At 35.7% G+C, this 25000-nt stretch overlaps 1 protein-coding gene across 5 annotated transcripts in view; it reads left to right on the forward strand.

Moving 5' to 3' along the window:
• FOXP2 (forkhead box P2) overlaps window positions 1–25000 on the forward strand; it is a 405238-nt gene that overhangs the window by 371414 nt on the left and 8824 nt on the right. For all 5 annotated transcript variants that reach the window (XM_066550518.1, XM_066550520.1, XM_066550521.1 and 2 more), the window contains 3 exons: window positions 408–529; window positions 1855–1924; window positions 2747–2910. In XM_066550518.1, coding sequence (XP_066406615.1) covers window positions 408–529; window positions 1855–1924; window positions 2747–2910 — 356 coding nt within the window. The remainder of the gene's footprint in view (window positions 1–407; window positions 530–1854; window positions 1925–2746; window positions 2911–25000) is intronic.

Consider the following 25000-nt stretch of genomic DNA (forward strand, 5'->3'; position numbering starts at 1 on the left):
AGCATTTTAATACCTCAAGCAGGACTGGTTCCTTTGGACATTTCAACCATCCCCAAGTGCTTGATCAGGGACACAACAGAGCTGACCTAATTGTTCTGGCATTTTCAAAGATACTGTAATTTGTACAGATATTGCAATTTAGACCAGTTCAATGAAAGGAAGGTTTTGACACAGCTATTATTAAAATAGCTTGGAAGGTTCTGTTATCACAAAGTTCAAACTGCAGATTCCAGTAATTTGTGAGTTTAGGGTTTACAATATTATACATATTTTGAATTTAATACTTAAACTAAATTGAGATTTTCACTATGATTTAGAATAAGAAGATTAGCAAAGTATACTGCATAGGCTGCCTTCTTAAATTGTATTAATTTTACTACCTTTTCTCCCTTTTGTGTCTGATTTAGAATGCAGTGCGTCATAATCTTAGCCTGCACAAGTGTTTTGTTCGAGTCGAAAATGTTAAAGGAGCAGTATGGACAGTGGATGAAGTAGAGTATCAGAAGAGAAGGTCACAAAAGATAACAGGGTACGTTGGTGTTTGGTTTTGTTCAACTGAGTTGTTTTGTAATTCTGTAACCTGAGTGAGTCCTCTGTGTACTACAACCTGACAGACAAAGCGAGCACTTATGTGGAGAATACATAGCAAGCTAATAGCTATGCTGGTGCATTCTCTTCAGTGAGCTAACAGTTATTTCATTTTTGTGTAAACGATGTTTTCTGTGCATTCTTTGCCTGCCTGACTTCCCCACGTAGTTTGCTGCAAGGAAAGCGATAATGGTTTTGTTTTTTCCTATGTATTTCACCATATGTTTGTCATTTTAATTCCATCTACCGTAAGTTCTCCTACTATATATTAAAAATAGCCCTGTGTACATATGTTGCCCATGTGTTAAGAGTTTCATATGCACTTGTTTTTACTGTAAACCTTTGACAGAAGTGGGAGTTGTTCAAGGTCAGTTTGGAATATAGGTATCATACACTACAGTACTGACCTCAAAAATATCTTCTTGATGAGGGTAGTATTCATGAGAAGCCTTCACAGGAGGACCTTTGGCATGCTTACTGCCCTACTTTCAAATTAATCCCATGTCAGTATGACTGGTTCTGTGGATGCTTTTTATTCCTTGAGAGTATATAATTAGTTTTGATAAAGCCATTCAGATAAAACCAAAGGTGCAGAGACAAGAGCTAGAGGTTTTTCTTTGCAGGAAGGTATGCTATTTCTGTAATGCATCTGTTTGTAGACAGTGACCCACATGACCTCTGGAGTCATACTCTGCACTAATTTTATTGAAAATATAATTATATGGTTATCTAGCATATAGCATTTAAACTATATGCTATATGATAGCATATATGGTATGTTTGATTTGCTGGAAACTAATTGATCCACTGTACTGTTCACATACAGTTATTTATACATTATTGCAGCCTCATTTTTTTTTTCTGAGGGAAGAGTAAGATCTTTTTTATTCAACACCCTTGTGTAGTTATATGTAACATAGTAACAGTGTACCCGTGTTAGTTCAGAAAACCGAAACTAAATACAGCAAGAGAGATGTACCAAATGTAGCAGAGACAGATGTTTTACAAATTTTAAAGCTATCAGTGACATGAGAGCCTTTATGCTCTTGTAGCAAATTTCCACGTGGGCCTTATTATAACAAGAGTTTTGCTTTTCTGATGCAAGTAAATCAATGTTCTAACAGGTTGAGCTCCTTCCCTCCCAACTTCATTTCATTTTTCTTTCCTAAACTCCGGTCTTCTGAGCTGACAAACCAATCCATTAACCCAATGAACCAGACAGGATGTCTGCTTGTTTTTAAACTTTGAAAAATCGTTTATTTTCAGAAGCCCAACGTTAGTGAAAAACATACCCACCAGCTTAGGCTATGGAGCAGCTCTTAATGCAAGCTTGCAGGTAAAAAATACGAAATAATTCTTTCTTGTACACACTGATTATCTTCTTATGTGTGATGTATTTTATTCCTGCTTATACATTGGTATAGAATTACCTGGTATGTTTATGTGGACCTGATGGTCATTCTAAATAACTGGGTTTATCACCCAAGTTGTATTACCTAGCACTGCAAGTAGTAGTTCTTATTCGTGCTACTTTTGATGTGAAGAGGCAAGAAGGACACCCTGTGGCAAAATCTGGAACATTCAGTTTTGCTGCAAATGTTAGATTGATAGAAGCTTTTGCAAATGCATGTGGATATGCATTAATATTTATCCAAGCTGTCATAAATGATTTCACATCATAGTGTTGGGGAACATGGTGCTCATGGCAAAAACTTTAAAGTTTAATTATAATATATAATTTTTATGCAGAAGAGGCAAATGTCAGGACTTTTTTATTTTGATTTAAGTTCTGGTCATTTTTTAAAGTATAGCAGCTGCCTGCATTATAAAGGAGCCATACATTGTGTGGAAGGGCAAAGGGGTTAAGTGTAATTCAAAGTCAGAAAATGATATAAAACTAGAAAGTGCCATGAATATCAGAACATAATTAATAATGGAAAATAATGAAACCTAAGCAAAAGAAAAGTAAACCAGGAGTAGAAATGCTGTTATTTACAGAATGTGAAAATAATTGGAAATGCACAAAATCCTTCTGACCGCTTCAACACCTACACAAAATGAGCTGTTCTGTGTGTGTGTATTTCTAAATGTTCATACATGTAAGAGTGCTATATATATGTATGGGCTAATAATTTGGTTTTACTTTTCATTTTGGTAGGCTGCACTGGCAGAGAGCAGTTTACCATTGCTAAGTAACCCAGGACTGATAAATAACGCATCCAGTGGCTTACTGCAGGCAGTCCATGAAGATCTCAATGGTTCGCTGGATCACATTGACAGTAATGGAAATAGCAGTCCAGGCTGCTCTCCTCAGCCTCACATGTAAGTGCAGTCAGCTCTCTTTCAAGAAAAAATGCCTTAGTCTAAGACACAATATTACTCAAAAGAGTTTTGAAAGGTGGTAAGTGAAACATCTGGAGCTATATATTTGAAACTAAACATTTATATTAAAACATTTAAATAGATGAGTCTTCAGTTACTTTGTAGTGATTGCTATAAGCTTTTTTTTTGCCTTTTTTTTTTTTTTTTTTGTAAAACCTCATCAATTTGCTTGCAAGCTCTGAATGTAATGGGAGGCTGATCTCTGTGGTCATTTTCAGAGCCTGGTTTGTAAGGTATAGTCAGAATGTTCACACTGGAATTAGTTGTAATTTTAACTATGACTCTCCGAACCATTTATGAACTGTAGTAGAGATATTGCGCGTTTATACAAACCATAAAATGCAAAGTTTAACTGTTGCCCACAGTTTACATAGAAGCCAGTAAAGTGTAACTTTTTGCCTGTCATATAAATCAGTGTAATTACGTATTCAAGTTTAATTACTGGTGCGTCTGTATTGGCAAGGTTTATATGTTATATTTTATGCAAGACTACGATTCCTATTAATATTTAGCAGCTAACTATATCATTAATTACTCTAAATTCTTTCCCCTACCATCTTTTTAATGGAGCTGAGAGAGTGGAAGTATTAAAAATTGATGTATTGTGGATTTCAGAAATGTGTCTGAAGCTTCAGAAATGCCTGGCCTTAATCAGTGGTGTCAAACATGGCAGTTTCTTGTTTACTAAATAGTAAAACATGTATCTTGGAGGTATTGTTTCCCAGGTTATTTATATAATAATTAGCAGTGTGATATGTAAGTAGACTTTGTTTTCAGTCTACTGTAAGATGATTTTTTAAGTGTATCTAAAATGATGTCTTTTTTTTTTAATGTTTTAAAAAGCTGATCTCATTTGCCTTTTTTAATTCCATTTTCTCTTTCACATTTTAAATATTCATTTTAATTGCTAGAGTGGGATATTTTACAGTAAGAGTAATTGAGACCAGACTCCCTTTTTTACTTATGCTCTGATGTGTTAAGAATCCATTTTGATCTGACCTTTTTTAGGAAAAATATTTTACTGATTTTTTTCTTCTTTTGTTTGGCATGTTAATATATCTGTGATCACATAGAAATGTTTATTGTCATGCATTTAATTGTTTTATTGCACATTTATTCTACTTGCCTTTGAAAATAATACACTGTGAACATTCATGTATTTTATCAGGTTCCAAACCATTACTTTTTCAAAATGGAAAAATTTGTCTTTTGGAAGTGTCTTTAGATGTATTAAATAATACAGAAGAAGTAATAAAACTTGAAGTAGAAAGAACATGAATATATGCTCTTGAGAGTAACACTACTCTAAAACAAGTAAAGTGAGCAATCAGACAAAAGTTTTTATATCCCATGCTTGATGCTATCAACCATGCAGTGGGTAGCTTGAGGCCTTTTACTTTTAGCAGTTCTCCTGAGTATGCTAATGCTCTCTTCCTGTATAAAATGCCAAGACAATAAAACTTTAAAGAGCAAACAAGAGTTAGATCATGTGTGTTAAAAACAGCTACTTTACAGAAAAGAATGACACTTGCTATTAAAGTTGTTTTGTAAGTGTTAGGCAGATCTGTTTACATATCCTATGTTCTGTCTGCCATTCTGCTGGATAAACTGTGATATCTGTGCATATGATTATGTAGATATGGCTACATTTATAGCTGTGTTTATAGCTAAAATAGTGCATATTGAAGTAATTCTTGCCTATAACAAAGGCAAATACCTTAAGTTACACCCTAACTCAAGATTGAACCTTCCTCTCTCATTTTTATGATGTCATTTGTCAAAATAGGCATTTTCAGGACTTGCTATGTTGATTCCTTTGAAACTTGTGAGGACATGTTGCTCAGTTCTTGACAGACTGAAGCAACAATATGTAAATGCCTGAGACACCACTGGAGAAACAATCTATGCACATTGATCCCTTGCAGCAAACTTAGTGCAAGAAGTCTGGGCTTCTGTGAGGCCAAGAGCCATTAGACAAAAGATGCAAGCTAGATGCCCATTCACTTGTGACATTTTTTCCTTTTCTTTGGAGGGAAAAAAAGGGAATGAATGCAATCTGCAAGGAAAGACCAGGATAGGGAGAGGCTTGCATGAGAGGCAGAGGACCAAGGAAGAAGAGACCTCTTCCTTGCCTCCATGACCACATTGGTCAGGGACCCTCATTTTTGTTACATAATAAAATGAGAAAATAGTATAGATAAAGCAAAACAGAAGTAAAACAAGTGAGGAATATGGCAAACAATGAAGACACAATTTAAATTTTGCATTGCAAAACACATAACATAATCTCTTTTTTCTTTTTTTTTTAACTAAAAAATAGTTAATAAACTAGTCAAAAAAGAAGGATTTTACTGGCACAAGCACATACGTACTTTTAGTCTCCTGAGAAGATTCACCCAGGAAGTGTGGGTTTTTCTCCCTTAGAGAAGGGTTCTTGAGGTCTGATAATTACTACACTCACCTATAAATTTGGAGGCTCTATTTGTTAATCTCCAAGCAGATTAAACCTCCATCTCCTGATTCCCAGGAGGTGGCAGAAGCCACAACAGGAGGTATATGCTGAGCAATATTGCCAGCCATCTTGTAGGTGACACATGCAGGAACAATGGAGCAAGGTATTAGAGAAAGAGGCAAGAAGTTGTGTGCAATTTAGAGATCAAGGCATTCAATTGGGAAGGTGCAGAGTTTGGATTCTAAACAAGCTTCTGGAGAGAGGCATTTGTTTGCTTCTAGAGAGAGACATTTCAGCAGCAAATGCAAAACGAGTCCCAGTGACAAAGTCAAGCATCTTAGTTAGGCATTTGGTTGTTAAAATTGTACTGACTGTCATTTTATCAGATATGATAAAACCACATGATAGCATAACTGTCTTATTTTGGGATGATCATATTAATGTTTCAGCATGTTTTGTGTGTATGTGCAGAAGTCAGTGTATCCGTGGTTGAGCATTGGGACATTATTAGAGACATTGATTTCTGTTATTGTAGTGCCTGAGCTCCTGGGTGTCAGAAAGTGGGGAAATTGTTTCAGTTCTTGGATATGAACCTAGTACTTCACATCTGGTTTTGAAGAGACACGGTAGTAAGAGTAGCTAGAGTCATTAATTTACCCATCTGTGACCAGGTATCTTAGCACAGGCAGGCAAATCAACTTACTTAGAAAATAGTCTCTGTTCATTGACTAGCGAAAGACAGCAGGTCTATAACTTCAAGTAACTGTATCACACTTCAATGCTTGTTAAGTGCAGTGAGTCCATCCAGTGTATTCGGGGCACTTTAGGACCTCCAAAATTTTGGCCTCAGGTAATGAAATATAATCTCCTCCATTTTTTATGCTTTTGAATACTTAAAAATACCACAGTAAGTTGTAGGTGTTTAACCATGGCCTGGTAGCTTGGATAACACTTATATTAATAATTACATAAAGCATCTGAAATTTTATTCTGTGTGCCTCCCAGTTTCCTTTCTCCATCTGATGAAAGGTGGCAATTCCACAGTCCAGGATGAAGCATATGAGTAATGGAATCTTACGTCCTAGATTTTCTTTCTGTATTTCAGCAGTATTAAATCCAAGTTCTGTCTTTGACTGGCCTTCAAATCTGATTCCTGGTGTGTAGGCTCTGAGTGCTTCCTTGACATAAATCTTCACTGAGAAAATGTGTTACTTATTGTGGGCATATGTGTTCTGTTCAAAATTTAAATTTCTTCTAAGATCAGTTGTCAACAATCAATATCTGGCAATTGTATTTTAAGTCAATACTTAAGACTGTTTCTTCTTTCATTATTTCAACATGGACTGCTTCTCTGAGCTTATTGTGAGTTAGAGCTGATAAGCAACAGGTTTCAAAGCAACAAACAGAACTGAAGATCTTTAATGCACAGAGATTCATTATTTATGTAAATTTAGGTGCTGTTAATCTTCCATGACAACTGTACATGGATGTAACTGTAAGTTCCGCAGTACACGCCTTTGCAGTATAAATGCAGAATTCTGAACTGAAGAAAACAAATCCAAACAAGTACAGTTAAAGGTGGGTTGTGGGAAAAAAAGTTTTAGTATTCCTATAGAAACAACAGCATTGAATGAGGCATGAGGCAATGCTTAGGAACAATAATGACAGTTCATGCATTACTGAAAACACAACTTCTTTTTAACCTGTATGTAATAGCCAGCATACTGCTGAAGAGCTTTGGTGGGATTTGAAGGTCAGCTCTTTCAGAGGTAATAAATTTATATTTTTAAATGAACATCAAGATCGTAGTGAAATAAACTTTGTGCTATTACTTTTCCTGTCTCTGTTATACATCCAAGAGTTCTCACTCTTGGGGATGGCAAATAAGGGATGGAAATCAAGTTCAGCTATTTTTCTGGTGTTTGTCTCTGCATTCGTACTAGACTGATTACACTTCAGTAATTATTGCAACTGGCACAGACACAGGTGTTTTAGCACCAGAATATTTAGCACATCACTAGCCCCCATGTTCATGGCAAATGCATCATGCAAAATGCCACTTTGCTTCATTGTATGATCCTGGCGGGGGGATGTAGTCTTCCCATAGGAAACAATGGGGCGATTATGCCTTTCTATTAAAACTCACTGCAGCTCATTAAATAAGGAATGGAAGGAGTAAGAAAATGTGAAAGGGTAAACAGATATCCCTCTGGTGAGATTTTGAGGAAGGTGCTTGTCATCGTGGTTGTCTCCCTGCTCACTCTGTGAGAGTGTAGACTGACAATGCAACTAAACTCATTCCAACCAATTTACCGAAATAATCTAGTTCCTAGCAGCAGATCCAGAATCCTGGAATTAATGCCATTCTGATTTTTAGAATTTTAGCTGTTGACAGCTTTTTTTTTAGAAAAGTGAAAACAAGAAATAAGATTTTAGAGTTGCTTCTCAAAAAGTGAGTTCATACATCATCTCCTATACGAGTCTTTATGTTCAGCTATTGTAGTGCTGTAGTACCTAAGACGGGAATTGTTTGAAGCCAAATGTCAAGACGCACATATATTCCATGAACTTTAAAGCTGTTTCTAGAAAATGTTATGGTAGGTTGTAATGAGAAAGGATAACTTTTGTCCAAATGAGCAAGAGTAATAGTCAATCTGAAAAAAAAATAAAAGGGGAAAAAATCTTATGCAGTGTAGTCCTTCGTCTTCGATTTTGTGTGGAAAAAGTGAGTTCCAAGCATCTATGGTTTCAGTCACCTTTTCTTTTATTCTCCTGTTGTTCCCAACCCTTCTCCTTTACCTTTTCTCAGTCTTGCCCTGACTGGATCATTTCTCTCTGCAGTTCTATCTGCATAATCATCAAACTTGTTATTTTTTTTCAAACTTTTTTATCTTTAAATTTTATTCCCAGAGGCAAATATGATTATTCTGCTCTAAGATCATTTACTTTTGAGGTGCTTCAGTTTGAAAGCATTCCATTGTCAGGTCGTTCCCATATCTGATTATTCCAGTCCCCCACTGTTAAGCTTTCACACCACTTACAGTAGGTTACCTATCATTCCAGTTTTAATCCCTTTCATTCCCTTGTTTCTTTAACTTCATAATGTTATAATGTTCCAATCCCCTGTCTTTCCTTCTTCCTTTTTTTTTTTGTTATCGTTTCATTGTCCCATTTCATGATCTCTTTGCATTTACCTTGGAGGCTTGTTCTGTTCTAGGGGACTGCTATGATCCAAGTCTCTTGTTCATTGTATAAGACTTGACATAGTGTATAAGAAAATAAACTCGCGAAACACATCAATTAACAGGGATGTAACAAGCATTATTAAATAGGTGAGAAGCATGTAATTGAGCAGATGAATGTGGTAGCAATTGCAGTATTTCTGGGTATCCTTGTTCATCAAAAACGTTTCACCTAATCACATGATATTTTAATGCCTGTATAATTTAATTTCACACATTTTTATTCATAAATCTAACATAAGGATGATAATGGGCAAAGAGACTTTGTGACAACAATTGACTTTTATTTTTATCCGAAAAGAGGAACAGTTAGGAAGTGGGACCTTAAAGGTTATACCTTTTGTCTGAGCATATTCCCACTGAAAGAAGTTCTATTGTGAGAATTTGCAGTGAAATAATTTTGGCTTTTGTAGAGAGCCATTTACCTGTGGACACTAATGGAAAAATTAGCAATGATGTTTTGATTAATAATATTTTTCATCATTCCCATTGAAACAACTTTTCACTTGTATGTTTTCCTAAATATTTATATTCTCCTTTTTAAAATTTTATTTTACATTATTTTACTTTTTAGTCCATTTATCCTCTATGTTTTCTTCTGTTCATCAATTTACTTATTTTCCAGCATTGATGGTCCAGTTCTTTATCATTTTGTCTCTAGCTTCTTAAATGTTACACGTCTTACTTTTGATCAGAAGTTGCTATTTCTTTTTAACATTATTCCAGCCCCAGTTGTTGCACTTCTAGAGTACATTCCCAATGTTCTTAACAAAAAGATCACTCCAGAGATACAGTGCTTTCAGCTGAAAAGAGTCAGATCTCCATAGCATGGCTTATAGAAGTTGCTAGGCTCCTGTGGGACTTCACAGAATCTTTTTGGAAGCTGTCTTGCTGAAAACTTTGTGGTGCTGCTATCATGAATTCTCAGTCTATGGACAAGATACTTCTGCTTTTCACATAAAAGGTCTGTATAAGAAAAGGCAGCATCCTAAGTGTTGTTGCAGATGTTAAACATTTGTTTGATATTGCACCACTAAATTTCTCTGCAAACTCCTAAAATTAGTTCAAAAGAGAGTCCTGTCTTTGCACAAGGCAAAAGCTGAAATGACAGTGCTGTTAAAGTGTATTTCTGCACAGACAGTAACAAATTTTATCCGCTATTGATGATTGTATTTGTTTTTAAGTAACTGTGATATTATAAGCCAAAATTTTTGAAAGTGATCTCTCTAAATACTATTTCCTAAATACATGTGTCCAAAATGTGTCTTTAAATTTACTTATCACATAAAAATTCAAATAAAAACATACAATTGTATCCAACTGATAACATTTTCACCAGTAGTTTAAATTATGATCCATGAATCCAGGCATTCCTTGAAAAATGTAAGACCTTATGCTGAGAAAGTATTATTTGACTATTGCTTAATCTTTAGAATTAATAGAACACTAGAGACTTTACACATTTTAAAAGACTAAAAAATCCAATTCAGGGTTTGTTTTTTTTTTAAGACTTTATAGAAAGACTTCATCTTGTGTGAAACCCCCCGTGTGGGTCACAGTAAAATTACTAAATCTCAAGATGGCTAAAGACAAGGTTATACCAGGTAAAGTCCATATGCAAAAGCAGAGTTCCCAATCTTCTGGTGAAGTGCAGTTGTGTCTTAAAAAAGCCTTTGATTTACATCAGTGCTGGGAATGCACATGTGTGATACAACCCTGATGTAATTTCTGTTAGGGTTCAAACTGCAAGTATTCTGGTGGTTTTCTCCAAATAAGCAGCAACATTGAAAGTGTATTTTAAATGAGCTGAATGTATCCAGTAGTCTCCCTCCTATCCCAAGATTTTACCAAGTTCATTGTTCCACTGTTGAAGCAATGCTAAGGATTTAATGATGTTGCAGAATCTTTGTATGATTTTGACTGCTCCACTGATGCTTTTTGAAGACTTTATTAAGCTTCTGATTGAGATGGATAAGGGGATATGTTTATTTGATGCTGTATTATGCTATGAAAGTAGTAGTCTGGATAATTAGGGACTTCCCCCAAAATTGATTTTTATTTCTCTTCATGTTTTTCCTCCTTCTCTTCATTCCTTGCAAATTTGGCATTATCAGACGCTGTAGCTAAAAAAAAAAATTACCTCAGAGGTTTTATCTCCTCTTCCTTTAAGAACACAGGAGATAAGAGTCATGTTGTAGGCAACCATTTATTACAATTCCTCTCCTAAAACTATCCTAGTCCATCTCATTGTGAAACTTCATTCCTTTCATGATTATAAGCCATATTCCAATTTCCAGATTAAATATATTTACTTTTATTTTATATATATATATATACTTTTTATTATATATATTAAATATATATATTTAGTTTGAATGATATGTGTTTTAGTTTACAGAGTCTTTTTTACTCTTCCTCATGTTTCACAAATGTATTCTAGAGAGCACAGTGTGAGCTTTGAATCTTTATTTTGTAGACCAAACTGACTGTTTCTGATAGAGCAGATTGTCCATTTTCTTCATGTGTCTACAAGCCATTCCATAAAAAGACTCAGTTTGGATTTGGTTATGGTGGGTAGGTATTAACAGGTTTTTTGAGGAATTCCAGATGTGCTTGTATGTGATGTGTTCCTTCTTTGTCTCTGTTCCTGTGGGGGAAAAGTGAATTTCAGCTATATTCAGCTAAACTGTTATGGTTTCTTTTAATATACACTATTATGGATGGATTGGGGGCCCTGTTGTGGGAAGTGCAAAAGGCAAAACAAAAAGGGTTGTAAAAGCCCTGCCCCAAACTCCTACAGTAGTAATTCAATTGCTTGGGTTTTGAGAAGGACTTTCAGATGCAGTTTGAATAGAAGGTGTATATTACTTACACTTCTGTCCCCCTGTAGATCAGCATCACATCATTTAGAGAAAGGTTTGACACAAAGCCAGCTGCTGTTGACTGTGCTATAGGTACAAAAAACCCAGAGGCAAACCGTGCCTGGTGGCAGTGACATATCATGAGATGAGCACCCATCAAGTAGTTTTCTGGTTTTCTGTAACTATCATACCCTCTAATTCATTGCATTATGAGAGAAATAATAATGCATTGGAGCTACCGGAAGTACATTTTAAACCACAGATGTATTTATTTTGTAGCTAGGAATATATAGATGTGTTAATGACAATTGTATTGGACTGTATCTATTTCGTTCACCAGGAATACCCTGCCCTGTGAAGCTGAAGTCTGTGTTAAGCACAGGCCAGAGTACGTGGTAAAGAGGCAGGATATGTTAATCTGGGCTCTGTGATATCTCAGATATTTCCTAATCAGCTCAGTCTGCAGGCAGACTGTGTTTGTGTTTTCTTGCAGAAATGATACAGATATAGCATATTCATCCAACATGTTGCTCTCCACATCTAAATGGTAAATCTGCAATAGTATAAAAGTGGGAGACATTATATTCATATGTTAATATGAATATTCATATCTGAACAGTTTAGGGAAATGTTCTGAAAAAATGTTAGAATGACTTGATGCAGTCTTTCTTAATACTAGAGGCTGATGACAAATATGTGCTGACAAAGGTATGTGGCTGTTGAGAGCATGCTTAACAGGAGTGTTACAAGCTCTGTCTTCCACACAGTTCTTCTACTTAGTCTTTTCTGAAGACTGGGGAAAGACTGAAAACACTAGTTTTATTGAGAAGAGAGGAACTAGGTGGGAAATGATGACAGCTGTTAGAACACGGTTCAGAGAAGATGGGAAAGAACTTGTCCATTGGGAATGGGATAAGAAATAATTGACTGGTATTTTGGCAAGAACAGTTAGGATAGACACCAGGAAAAAACACCTTTCAGAATTTAGGATAATAAAGTGCTGATAATGTGTACCACCACAGAAAGTCTTTGTAACCACTGGTACTGGAAGCTTCTAAGAATAAATTCAAGTATTCAAAAGTGATTTAACTATAAATGGTCCTACTTTGGGGTAGGGGAAGTCAATTAAGAGACTTTATGATCTCCTGAAGTTCCTTCTAACCCTGTTTCCTTTTATCTCTATCATAAATCTTAAAAAAGTAGGGGCTTTTTCATGTATGCCACGTTTTACAAAGGTAGCTGAATTGTCCATATCCATTTATTTTGTAATTTGGAACAGCATCATTGCAAAATTCTTTTAAGTACTCTTATTTTTATGATCAAATTGAAAGTTGGCCTCACAGAGCCAACATAGTGAGCATGAAATTCAGTTAATATGAGAGATGTCAGCAAGGGTAGTGCAGAAAGTCCTTAACAGGCCAGTTTGACCCAATTGTCTGTGGTGTCTGGTTCTACTTGTTAAATACTATCATCAGCAAAAAAATCCACAACGGAAGAGCTGGCCTTTCTCCAGGCTTATTCTAGCAGACTAAGCTAGGCCAGTGGTCTTGGGAATCCAGAGAGATCCCAGCTGACTGGAAGCTGGTGAATGTTGTCCCAATTTCCAAGAAAGGCAAGAAGGAGGACCCTGGAAACTGCAGGCCTGTAGGTCTCAATTCAGTGTTTGGCAAAATCATGGAAGACCTTATTCTGGGAAGAATTGAGAAAAAATAAAAAAGAGAAGGACAACACAGTCATTGGTCACAGTCAGGACAGCCAGCACAGCTTCATGAGTGGGAAGGTCTGGTTGTCAAACCTGATTTCCTTCTATGACAAGATAACCCACCTATTTGATCTAGGAAGGCCAGTAAATGTGATCTTTTTGGTCTTCAGTAAAGTTTTTAACACTGTCTCTCACAGGATCCTTCTGGACAAAGTGTCCAGCACTCAGCTGGATAAACACTTTATGTGATGGGTGAGCATCTGGTTCATGGGTCAGACAGAAAGGGTTACAGGGAAAGGAGTGACATCAGACTGGTGACCTGTCGCTAGTGGAGTTCCTCAGGGCTCCATCCTTGCCCCTGTGCTCTTCAAAATCCTTATGAATTACATGGATTCGGGACTGGAAGGGTACTAAGTGAGTTTGCAATGACTCTTAACTTGGAGTAGCTGTCAGCTCTCTTGAGGGAGTTGTTCCATATGATTTATCTGATCAGCTCTATGTTTCCCAAGAGTTTTATTGATGTAAAAGTTTAAAACAGAAATAGAAAAACAATTTTATATAGCATGTATTTATATTAAAATATACAAATCCTACATATAGCAGAGTCCAATTTCTCCCTCAGCTTTTCCAGGATCATTGAATAGCTTTCCAGATTTTGCATAGAGAATATTTATTGGTTCTAACCCACAAATTACACTGAGGTCCTTAATTGCTGCTGCTAAGTTTCTGTGTAACTGGTACAATTTTTAAAACTTCCCAGCCATTAGTCACTACAGAGCATGCCAGATCCACAACCTCTTGTCTTGAACTTTGTTGTTTCTGGGCTTGCTATTTTTTATGGTTCTTCAATAACCCCAAAAATATTCACACTGAAATCTCTAGTACTTTGTCGTTTTGCTTTGAAATTTTGCCTTAAAAACTTCTGTGCTCTTTCTCCCTAATACTTTTCTTTGTTTAGCATGTTAACTTTAGACGTTTGAACTAGATGCAGTTGACGGGTTGAAAGACTTTAGAGGCCTGTGCCCTAAGCTAATTTCTAGTCAAGTTTTTACTTTCTTGTGGTTCTATCACAGGGAAAATACATTTATTTAGACACCAAAGGGAGCAAGCAAATGTCAAGGATGGGAATTTTAGTAAGAGTTGCTAGAATCAGAAAATCTATGTTAATGTTATCTTCTTAGTCAGAACTTGATTCTTAAAAAATTTGATCCTGTAAGAAGGGCTAATTGTAGGTGAGCTTTAAGCTTCATTTGATATTTAAAGGAAGTGTATTCTTAATATGCCATTTTTTCAGAAAGATGTCTTTATCTGTGTTCAAAATTTAATATATTAGTGCAAATGGGGTATTCGTATTTATAGTCTTTGCCTTTTCTTTCCAAGTCTAAAAATAATACTAATAATAATTTTAAAAGAGAACCCCAAACAATAGACAAAACACCAAGACCTGCTCAATTTAATTATAAGTTTCATAAGATAAAAAAATCCTCTGTATGTTTTCACTGCCCGTTTTTAATCAATGAAATAATTTACTTTGTTAAAGGAAAATTACATTGTCAAATCAAATTGGTCAATTTATACTCTAAAAGCTTTTCTATACAGTGCTAATTTTTTTTGTAGTAAGCTAAAAGAAAGAACAGAACATGTTTGATTGTTGAGGATTTTTTAAAATTATTTTCAACATTTTTTCCACTCAGACTCCTTATTATAAAGTTGAAATTCTTGAAAAACTTGTTTTGCATATTTTCCTTTTAATTTTGGTATGCCACCAATGGCCATTTTCAAACTTTCCTTCAAAAAGAAACTTTGTGTTTTAACTGTTCCTAATTTCAAGAGAACCAGTTGATAACTGTATGTGCTTGGGCTGACCCAAATGGATAGGTCAGGGAGCACCAAGCATGAACTCCAGGCTCTTCAGGATCAAATGTTTTTGTATATTTGTAGTTAAGGAGATAAGTCATCCCTGAGTTGGGAAGTGCATATGCTATAGAAAGGAAAAACGAGAGGTTTGCTCCTAATGTCCATGAATTAATGGCTAGCTGACTTCTGCAGTGTGAAGGTCAATATGTGTTAAAACATTTTTCCTTTAGATTAATGATAGATGGCATCTTGGAATTACTGAATACTTAATATTTTTTAATAGGATTTAAATATATAATAATTTTGAAAATCAGAGCACATTAACTGTCTAACATACTGAGGATTTTAGAAACTTCTCTTTTGCAGTTGCATTATGCCCTTTTATTTTTATAATAAATTAGTAGTGTGATAACTATAAGGATAAAATTATTATAAATCTGCCATAATAAATTAAATAAATATTAAACCGTTAAGTTTAAGGCAAAGGTGAATGTGTCCTTTTTTCCATGTTTCCATATTTTTAGTACCTCACTATTACTCATATCTCCTGGCCTCTACTCTTATGTTGATTTCAGAGGCAGCTAAATTAAATTGATTCAAAGTTTTCTCCCACAGCTATTTTTTCCATGCCATAGGTCACTTATGTTGCTCTTTCCTGGATTCTTCTGTACGGTTTTTGGGATGAGTGAGTAATAGCTAAAGGGTAGTCAGGTACATTGATTATAGAAGTTGAAGTGAGGGCCTACTTACAAATACATAAATATTTTTTATATAGCTATTGTCATTATTCTCTCCTAGTTAGTCTAACATACTGGGTTTGATTCCTCAAGCAGAAGCACCATTGAAAGATTCATAATATATTTCCCAAGTAGTTATAGTAGATGGACGTATATGAGTAGTTTATTTTCTTTCTTTTGTTTGTCAGCAGTAAAATGATTTTGCCATGAATTGTCAGCTTTGGGGTTTTTTTCACAGTTAACTTCACATATAACTAATCTCTCTCTCTCTCTCTCTCTATATATATATATATATATATATATATATATATATATATATGATGTTGTTATCTCTGTTTAAATCTTCAAGGCTATTCATAATTCTTTTCAAAATAGAAATCAAATGTAGGATACTTGAGACTTGTTGCTAAACTACCTCTTTGTTGTGATATAATCTTTTGTTCTTCATTGAATTACTTTTATTACTGACAAATCTTTGTGTCTACTTTTAGTATGAGTTGGATTTTTGGAAGTTTCTCACAGGAATTTGCGTATTTAAATACACCCATCTGCTCCCCTTGTTTACTGCAGCATTATTCTTGGAAGGCTCATAGAGCAAGTAAAATTACTGGTTTTACATATACTTGTTATTCCACCTCATTCATCTGGTAGAAAAATGTGTGTTTCACATTTGGTTATTCCCCCTTCTCCCCAAGCGTTCTGCCCAAGATGCATTACATATTTTACTTACATCTTCTGTGAATAAACTTCAGAAGCGAAATCATGGCCTTAATGAAGTCAAGGGGAATTTTCCCATTGACTTAAATGAGATCTGGAGTTCATCCAAGGAAACTCTTTGTCTTTATGTCTTTGGCTTTCCCTCATTTCTTATTCTGCTTTCAGTCACTCCAAATCATTCCTAATCTCCTTCTGGTATTTCTTGTAACTTCTTACAGTCCCATTTCTCAATTTCAGTTTCTCAAAATATTTTTATCTTTGTTTTCCCTTTTGTTTTTCTTTTTTCTAAATAAGACAAGGAGCTCTCCCAGATCTGAAATGTTTTTATTTGGTCTTTGAAACTTCTTACACTCTTACTACTCTATAACATTAACAAAATCACTAATGTTGAAATCCAGAACAGTTTTATCCATGCAAATACAAGCAAGAAATATTTCCTCATTTATTCTCTCTATTTATGTCAAGACTAATTGGATATGCCCTGTTAACCGATAAGTTAGTAAGCTTTTTTTAAAGGCTTGTGTTTTATTTTTCCTGCTAATATAAGTGTAATGTCTTAATATTTTCTGCTATCTATATTCCCCTAAACCCCAAAAGGTATAGCTAAAATCACCCTTTTTTTTCTTTTTTTTTCTTTTTTTTTCTTTTTCCTTTTTCTTCATTAAAGAGCCCTCTTAGTACTTCCTTTCCAGACACCCTATGTAGCTTGTGGCATATTCTTCTCTTTAAGATAGCACTATATTTTCTCTTAGTTCAGATTTTTAGGTAATAATGAGTATCTTCATGCTGTTCCGTTCCCCTCTGATATTAGACATACATAGGCACTCATATACAGAGTAGCTTTCCTCTGCTATTTTTGTGCTAGATCTTCACATCCAGTTATTACTCGTTCTTGACTGTTACTCTAGTCTTACATTTGCAATACCTGGGTATTCTCTGATTTCTCCTGGAATGCTGAATATGCTGGGACCCATCCTGTTTACATCTTATAGGATGCAGGATGGATGTCTTTCTCATTAGGTTTGCACATGGGATCAAATTAGGGGAACAGTTAATATGCATAAAGGTAAGATGGCCATTCAGAGGACCTGTATGGGCTGAAGGACTTGGCCAAGAGAAGCTTTTTGAAATGCCATGCCTTGCACCGAGGAAGGAAAATCCCCATCTGAATCCAGTTTTGGCACCTCAAATTTAAGAATTACAGCAGTAAACTGGGGTGAGTTCAGCAAAAGTCTGCACACATGGTCAGAAGAAGAAGCAGCTGCCTTCTGGGGAGAGTCAGAGAGAGCTGAACTAGATCAGCCTGGAGAAGAGGGGGCTTTGAGGAGACCTGACTCTCAGTACCTACAGGAAGATAAGCAAGAAGATGGAAACAGGCTCTTTATTTTGGTGATAGAATGAGAGACAGAAGGCATAAGTTAAAATGAATGTTTCAGAGTGGACATAAAGAAATATGGATATGTGTCCTCTTTCTTCATGAGGACAGTGAGGCTGTGGATGGGGCTGTTGACAAGCAAGTTGTATAGTCCATATCCTCTAAGGTTTTCCAAACCTGACCAGATAAAATTCCAAGCCATCTGTTGTGACCGTCTAGCTGTGCCTTCTTTAGGCAGTGGGTTCACCTAGAGGTACTCTGGAGCCCTTAAACTGCATTATCCAGTGATCCTAGCATGAGTTTTCTTTAAAACAACCACTGAGAAAGTGGGCAGAAGCAACGTAGCAATTTTAGCAATGAGGCGTAAGGAGAAAGATGCTCTGGGTTTTGTTTCACAGATACCAGTGAAGTCTTACCAGGTGCTCACAGAAGGGATGGATTTTAGATGCAACAATAACTGAGTTTACATCTTTTTTAATTTTTTAAAAAAAGAAAAGTTGTGCTTGCAAGACCAGTTTTATGCAATCAGTAATTATGCGGTTTGTGATTATTATTTTTCTTTACCCCTGCTCCAAGGGACTTACCTCCCTTTTATTCTAGTGTAGTTGATGGGAGGGCATGAAGAGCAGTAGCTGCTTCTACACTGACTGCTAAAATTTTATCAACAGATACTATAAATAGGAAAGTCTAGTTTAGAGGTTGTAAAAGCAATAATTGACTTACACAAATTCATTCATTCTTGCGCCTACCTTGCTTGATGTGCCAGAGGCACTTTGTGACTATTGATCATTAATTCCATCTTATGCCATCTCCTCTAGCAATGAACTAAAGACAAACTTTAGTGGCCTAATTAACTATTCCTGTGAACTTTTATTTCCTGTCAGCATCTGCAGCAGGGCCTGCCAGCTAGGACTGTTTGTTGTCTCTGTTTTCCGTTGCCAAGTCAATGCATCTCCCAACTCCACCATGGTAGACTTGAAATCCTTGGTGATGGATAAAATGATAAATATCAAAATATGTATATTTCAAAGGTATATTTAGAGCTTCAGTGTTGCATTTCAGAAAATAAAAGGATGTTACTTCCATTTTTTTTTCAAAATGGCTCTTGAGGGCCCAGGGTGCAAGGGTGTTAATTTGAAAGTAGAAGGTTGATAAAGCATATCCATAAACACCCCCAGTGAAGAGCAGTGCTTCTATAGGCTTAGAATTATATTTCTGATCTTCTTCCACCAGGATATTGTAGCTTCACTCTCTCCTTAGTGAAATGAGGTAGCACACCCTCAACTTCCCATGGAGGGTATGTGACAACAGGACCTTCCTCCCTTTCTTGTTTAAAGCCAGAGATTTGCATATAGGCATTATTTTATCTAGAAATAATGCCACTTCTTCATCATTTCAGTATATGTGATAAATACGTGTGGGAAGTGTTCTTCAAGGAGGAATAATAATGGATTCTGTGACAGTTGTAGCATATTTAATTACTCGTCTAATACTTTCTTCCTTTCTCAATATTTGGATTAGTATCTCCCTATGTGTCTCTACACATTCACATCAATAAACAGCTCATTTCTACTTAGAAAAAATAATAAACTGTTTATAATAGCATAAAATTGTAGAAAGACAGAGTAAGAATTAGATAACATGAAAATATTATAGGATTTGAGGATTTGTCCCCATTTTTCTAGAAAGTATAAATATAAAAATTTTAAATCTGAAATAGTGGAATGGAAAAGAAAGCTTTTCTTTCAATATTGCCATGGGATATCCTACAGATGTATAGCTATATTGGCAAGATAGGTCTTCCTAAAGATATAGTAGGAATTAGGAGAGAGACAGCAAAGAAGTTGTACATAATATATTTCATCATGGTAGACTTGGAAAATGCTTAATGCAAAGAAGTCTTTAGAAAGCAAAAATGCTTCAGATAAAAATAAATATTTTAAACCTTTTTCACATATGAAAATATGAAACCATACACAAATTATTAGATTGGCCACAGAATTATTTGAGCATAGTAACTCACCTTGTTGGCTTGGACACAAATATTTTCAAATTTCCACAGTTTGAAGAATTCTGTAGCTGTGGATCTTCTCCCAACATTTACTGGAACACTTTGTATAGCTGAATAAAAATTGCACTTGTAGTGCAGGGTGCCCACAACATAAAGAATTGAGGGCAATTGTTGGTAATAAGCAAAAACATAAATAAAAAATGCAGGTGTCTGATATTAAAAGTTACACTGGAAATGTGAAGTTCTGTAAAAGCATTCTGTTTCTTTCTTTTCATTACTGAAGCACAGTAATTGTGAATAGTGATAGTGAACAGATAGTACAGTTGAAGGAATATCTGCAGACTAACCAATTGGTTTTGAAGATGTAATGTTTGTGGGCTTAAGGCTGTCTACAGAATTGTGAGGAAGAATGGATCAAATGGAACATCAGCTGGTTTGGGAAATAGTTAAAGTTGCTCTATTTGTTTAATGGACAAACATAAACTCAAAGAAAATCAATGTAGTTTGCCACGACACATATGGCTTAGAAATTTTTCAGTCCCAAAGATTCCCCTGGGAAAATTTTCTTCATCTAAGTTTTAGAAAATTCATCGTCTTTATACACTTCTATATGAAGTCACTTGGAAAGCTAGTGAGTCAATAGTATCAAAATTAAAGTCTCACACAAAATAAGCTTGGGAGGGACTTCAAGACATGATGTAATTTATTGCCCTTTGTGCCATTGAATACCAAAGTAAAAAACTCCCTAGTGTTACTAGGTGCCTAAGTCTCCATAGCAATACAAAATACTTTCAGCTGCAACCCAGCAAAAAGATTATCCTTTCATGATTTTAGACTGATTATTGCAACCCCTGAGTGGAATAAAAAGGCACCAAAAGAGCTTAAAAGAATTACATGACTTGTTGCAAATCATATTCTGGGCTACAAAGCTCACAATAAGCACATTGACCTAGGCAGCTTCTCTCTCTCAACATCTACCACCACTTCAATACAAAGCCAAAAGAAAAGTATTTTCCCTGCCAGTCATTACATTGATTTAACTGCCTAAATCTCTCTGTCATGATGTCCCACAGCACTTTTTCTTAAATTATTTTAGCAGAACATTAAAGATTCTTGGTGGATATGGGCAACAATATTTAGACGACCCAGATCTGAACTGTGGAGTTTGTTCACTGGGAATCCTAGAGGGGTTGAGTCCTGGAATTTTCCTGGCAGCTTTCAGAATTAATCACTGGACTTCTTGTCTTTTTTTTTCTTTTTCACATACACAAATGAAAAACGAACTAATGAACTAATTCTTTTTTTTTTTTTTCCCTTCTATAGAATTGCATGAAAGATATACAGGGCAACTTAAATTCTTAAATCTCTTGTTTGGAAGAAGAAAAGGATTACTGTAGTAACACAATGCTGGTGGTTATAAAAGGCATTGTCTGCCTTTATATGTTTTCCAAAGAATAATTGAATCTTTTATTCAAAGCTTAGAATGAGTCCTATTTTACTAAAAAAATCTGAAAATTGTTGTAATTATTTATATTTCCTTGTCCTGAATTCCCACTGCAGTTTTGCTTTATTTGGTATCCCCTTATGTTAAAGTTGATGTGAAGTGCATCCACTGTAGAAAATGTGCTATTCATAATTGAGAATATTGTATCAAGTATATTTTCTCCTTGTTGACACCAGCTCAACTCAATTTAATTAAGAAATCATGTACTTGGTTATACGATCTGGTTGTTTTATTGTCCGCAACAGCACACGTTCTGATGTTTAGAAGTTGAATGTAACACTTGTTTTGTTGCTGTTGTCGAGATTTTAGCAGGGTCTTCATAACTGTCATACTAAACACATTTTCCCTGGGTAGGATCAGTCTTATCTTCTGCAAAATTCAGAAGACAAGTTCACCTTGTATCAGATGAGTTATTGCAGACTTTGAGAATTTGGCTTCATCCCTAAATATTTGAAAGTTACTTTACACATTCCTTCCTAGTAGTTATTTATTCCTCGGCTGCCTGTCCTGCTATCTTTCTTTTTCCTCTGAAAACACAAAGCTCTTCTCCAAAAGCCTACCAGTCTTCATAAGGCCTTTGTAAGTGTCCAGCAACTGTTACCTGTCTCCTAGCAGTAATTCCAGTTAAATGTTAGAAATGGTGATTTCTTTAAGGATACAGTATGCAGTTGTAATTTGCCAGTTAGTTGCAAGGAGTGGGAGAAAAACCTTCATGTGAAGCTGTAAAGCATGCAGAACAATGAATGAATGTTTGAGGCAGCCACAGAGAAAGAGGAACTTCATATTCTGCAATCTGTGAGCAAAGAAAAAGCAATGTATTGAGATGAGTAGGCAGGTCTGGAAGATACTAGAATCCTTCTTTTGTATTAAAAACATCTCTCACAGAGAGTATTATTTTGAAAGTGCCGGGGTACAGGAAAAGTCTTCTTTATAATTGTAGATCCATCAATTGTAAAGAAGGAAATGAGGATGTTCATTTGTTTATATCTTTACCAAAAAGTTCTTTGTATTAATTTAGCCTATTTTTTGTTGCTGCTGCTGCATTTATCTCCTTGCTTTCTGTTTGTGACCTTGCATTGTCACCCTGAGCTCAGGCAGAGGTGTGTTTTGCCAGCACTTCTTCAAAGGAGACAGGCATTTTGATGTGGACATTTGGACATGGTGTCACACTTGTACTTGCTAAGAGATGTCTCCATCATCCCTTTATTATCCCAAAGAGTTAGCAGGGACTTAACATACTTCTCACAGATGTGTACCTAACTCCAAGGATGATTTAGGAAAGGCCCAAAAAGATGGGGCCTTTCCTCTAGGCCTCCCCCAAAACCTGTTTCAGTGCTTCACTGTCTATACTAATTTTTAACTCTAGCATCTGACCAGTTGCTCTTTCTATAGCCTAAGACCTCCATTTTTCAGTCTTTCATCATGTAACAGGTTTTTTTTCCTAATTCTCTACCAGGGTTTTCTCAAGTTGTTGACATCTATGAAATTAATAACAATGTTCTTCAGTCTATCTTCATTGTCATTAATAAAAAGTATTGACTAGTTCTGAATATGATTGGTTCATCAAGAAATGATGCTAAACTTTCCCAAAATACAGATTCCAATTATATAGTAGATCAGAAAGTTTTGATCACAAATCCAAAATCACTAAGCTATGGTTTTTAGAATTTAAGTAGCATACATATCAAGAAGAAGTCATGGAATACAGAAATATTTATTAAGAATTTATGTTTAAATACTGAGCAGTTCACATGGGAATTTGTTCTTAGCACAATACTCCTATTGTGCAACAAAATAGTAGTGCAAAATTTTGCAAATAATCACATTTAAATGTATTTCTGTCTGTATATACACAAATCTTCAAATCTTCTTTTGCCTATGGAAAAGAAAAAGAAAAGCTTTTTGGTTTTCATATGTATCTTGTATAGTTGCTTCCTTAGAACATATATAAAATACATCTCTAACCAAAGTTCATGCTTGAACTTTGCCTTTCAACCTTTGATTTTGAAAAACAAACTCTAGAGTTGAGAGAAATGTTTGTTTCATGAGCCAATGTGTTATTCCTTGTATTTACTCTTCCAGAAAGAGATGCTTGTAAGGGAGTGTTTCCTAAAGCTTAGAAAGCTTTCTTAAGCTTCTGGCAGAGCAGCCTATGAAATTTATTTCTGTGTGGATGTCTGAACTGCTTGATTTTTAGTCCTTATTTTCTGTTAATCTGTAAGAAAGCATAGTTGAAAAAAATAAAATTTTTTATTCATGATTAGTCCTTTAAAATATTAATCCTTCCACAGATTAGTCATCAAATTAATCTTTGAACTGTCCTTGCAAAAATGTGGTCCTCAATACTAAAAAATTACAGTACAAGAGGAACTAATATCTTAATGTGTAGTGAATTTTTAATGGCTATTTCTTGTTATCCTGTCTGTTTATACAGTGGCTGCACTCCAACCACTGAAGTGCAATAAAGCAACCTGGACACCACTCTTAAAGGAATTGAATGCATTTGAGGAAAAATGCTGTAGTTTGAACTTCTTAAGCATGGAAACAAAAGCATAGCAATGAATCATAGAATGGTTTGGAATGGAAGGGACATTTAAAGATCATGTACTCTGCCCTCCCTGCCATGGACAGAGATATCCTTCATTGAATTGATGAAAGCCCCATACAACCTGATTTTGAACTTTCAGGGATGGGCATCCACAACTTCTCTGGGAAATCTGTTTCAATGTCTCACCATCCTCATGTAAAATATTTTTTCCTTATATCTGATGTAAACCTACCCTCTTCAGGTTTACAAATGTTGCCCCTTTTTCTGTCACTACAGGCCTTAGTAGAAAGTTCCAATCTTTTTTATACATCCCCTTAAATATTGAAAGGTCTCCTGGAGCTTTCTTCTCTCCAGGCTGAACAACCCCAACTCTCTCAACCTTTCTTCATAGGAGAGGTGTCCTACTCCTCTGATTATTTTTGTGGCCCTTCTCTGCACCTGCTCTAACAGGTCCATGTCTGTCTTGTACAGGGGACCCTTCCAGGTGGGACCTCATGAGAGCAGAGTACAGAGTGGGGTGGGGAGGCAGATCACTTCTCTAAACTGCTGAGCACGCTAATTTTTATGCAGCCCAGGATACAATTGACTTTCAGGGTGGCAAGTGCCCATTTCCAGCTCATGTTCATTTTTTCATCCACTCCTATCCCCAGGTCAATCTATGAGGATAGCCCTAGGGCTGCTCTCAAATCCTTTAGCCTCCAATCTGTTTTGTATTGGGGATTGCTGTGACCTGGGTGCAGGATCTCATGCTTGGTTTTAGTGAACTTCTAAGGTTCATGTGGGCCCACTCCTCAAACCCATCAAGGTGCTCCTGGATAATATCCCTTCTCTCCACCAAATTAGCCACCCCTCAGCTTGGTGTTACTGGCAGACTTGCTGAGGGTGCACTCAACAAATCCCACTGGGTGTCACAGGTGAAGATAGTAAATAGTGTTGGTCCAAGTATGGACAACTGAAAAACTCCAACAATGAGGTAATATAGTAAGTATAACAGTGCACAAAATGCAATCCCTTCGGAGCATCA

The sequence above is a fragment of the Molothrus aeneus genome, chromosome 5 (assembly GCF_037042795.1).
Source record: "Molothrus aeneus isolate 106 chromosome 5, BPBGC_Maene_1.0, whole genome shotgun sequence".
Lineage (NCBI taxonomy): Eukaryota > Metazoa > Chordata > Aves > Passeriformes > Icteridae > Molothrus > Molothrus aeneus.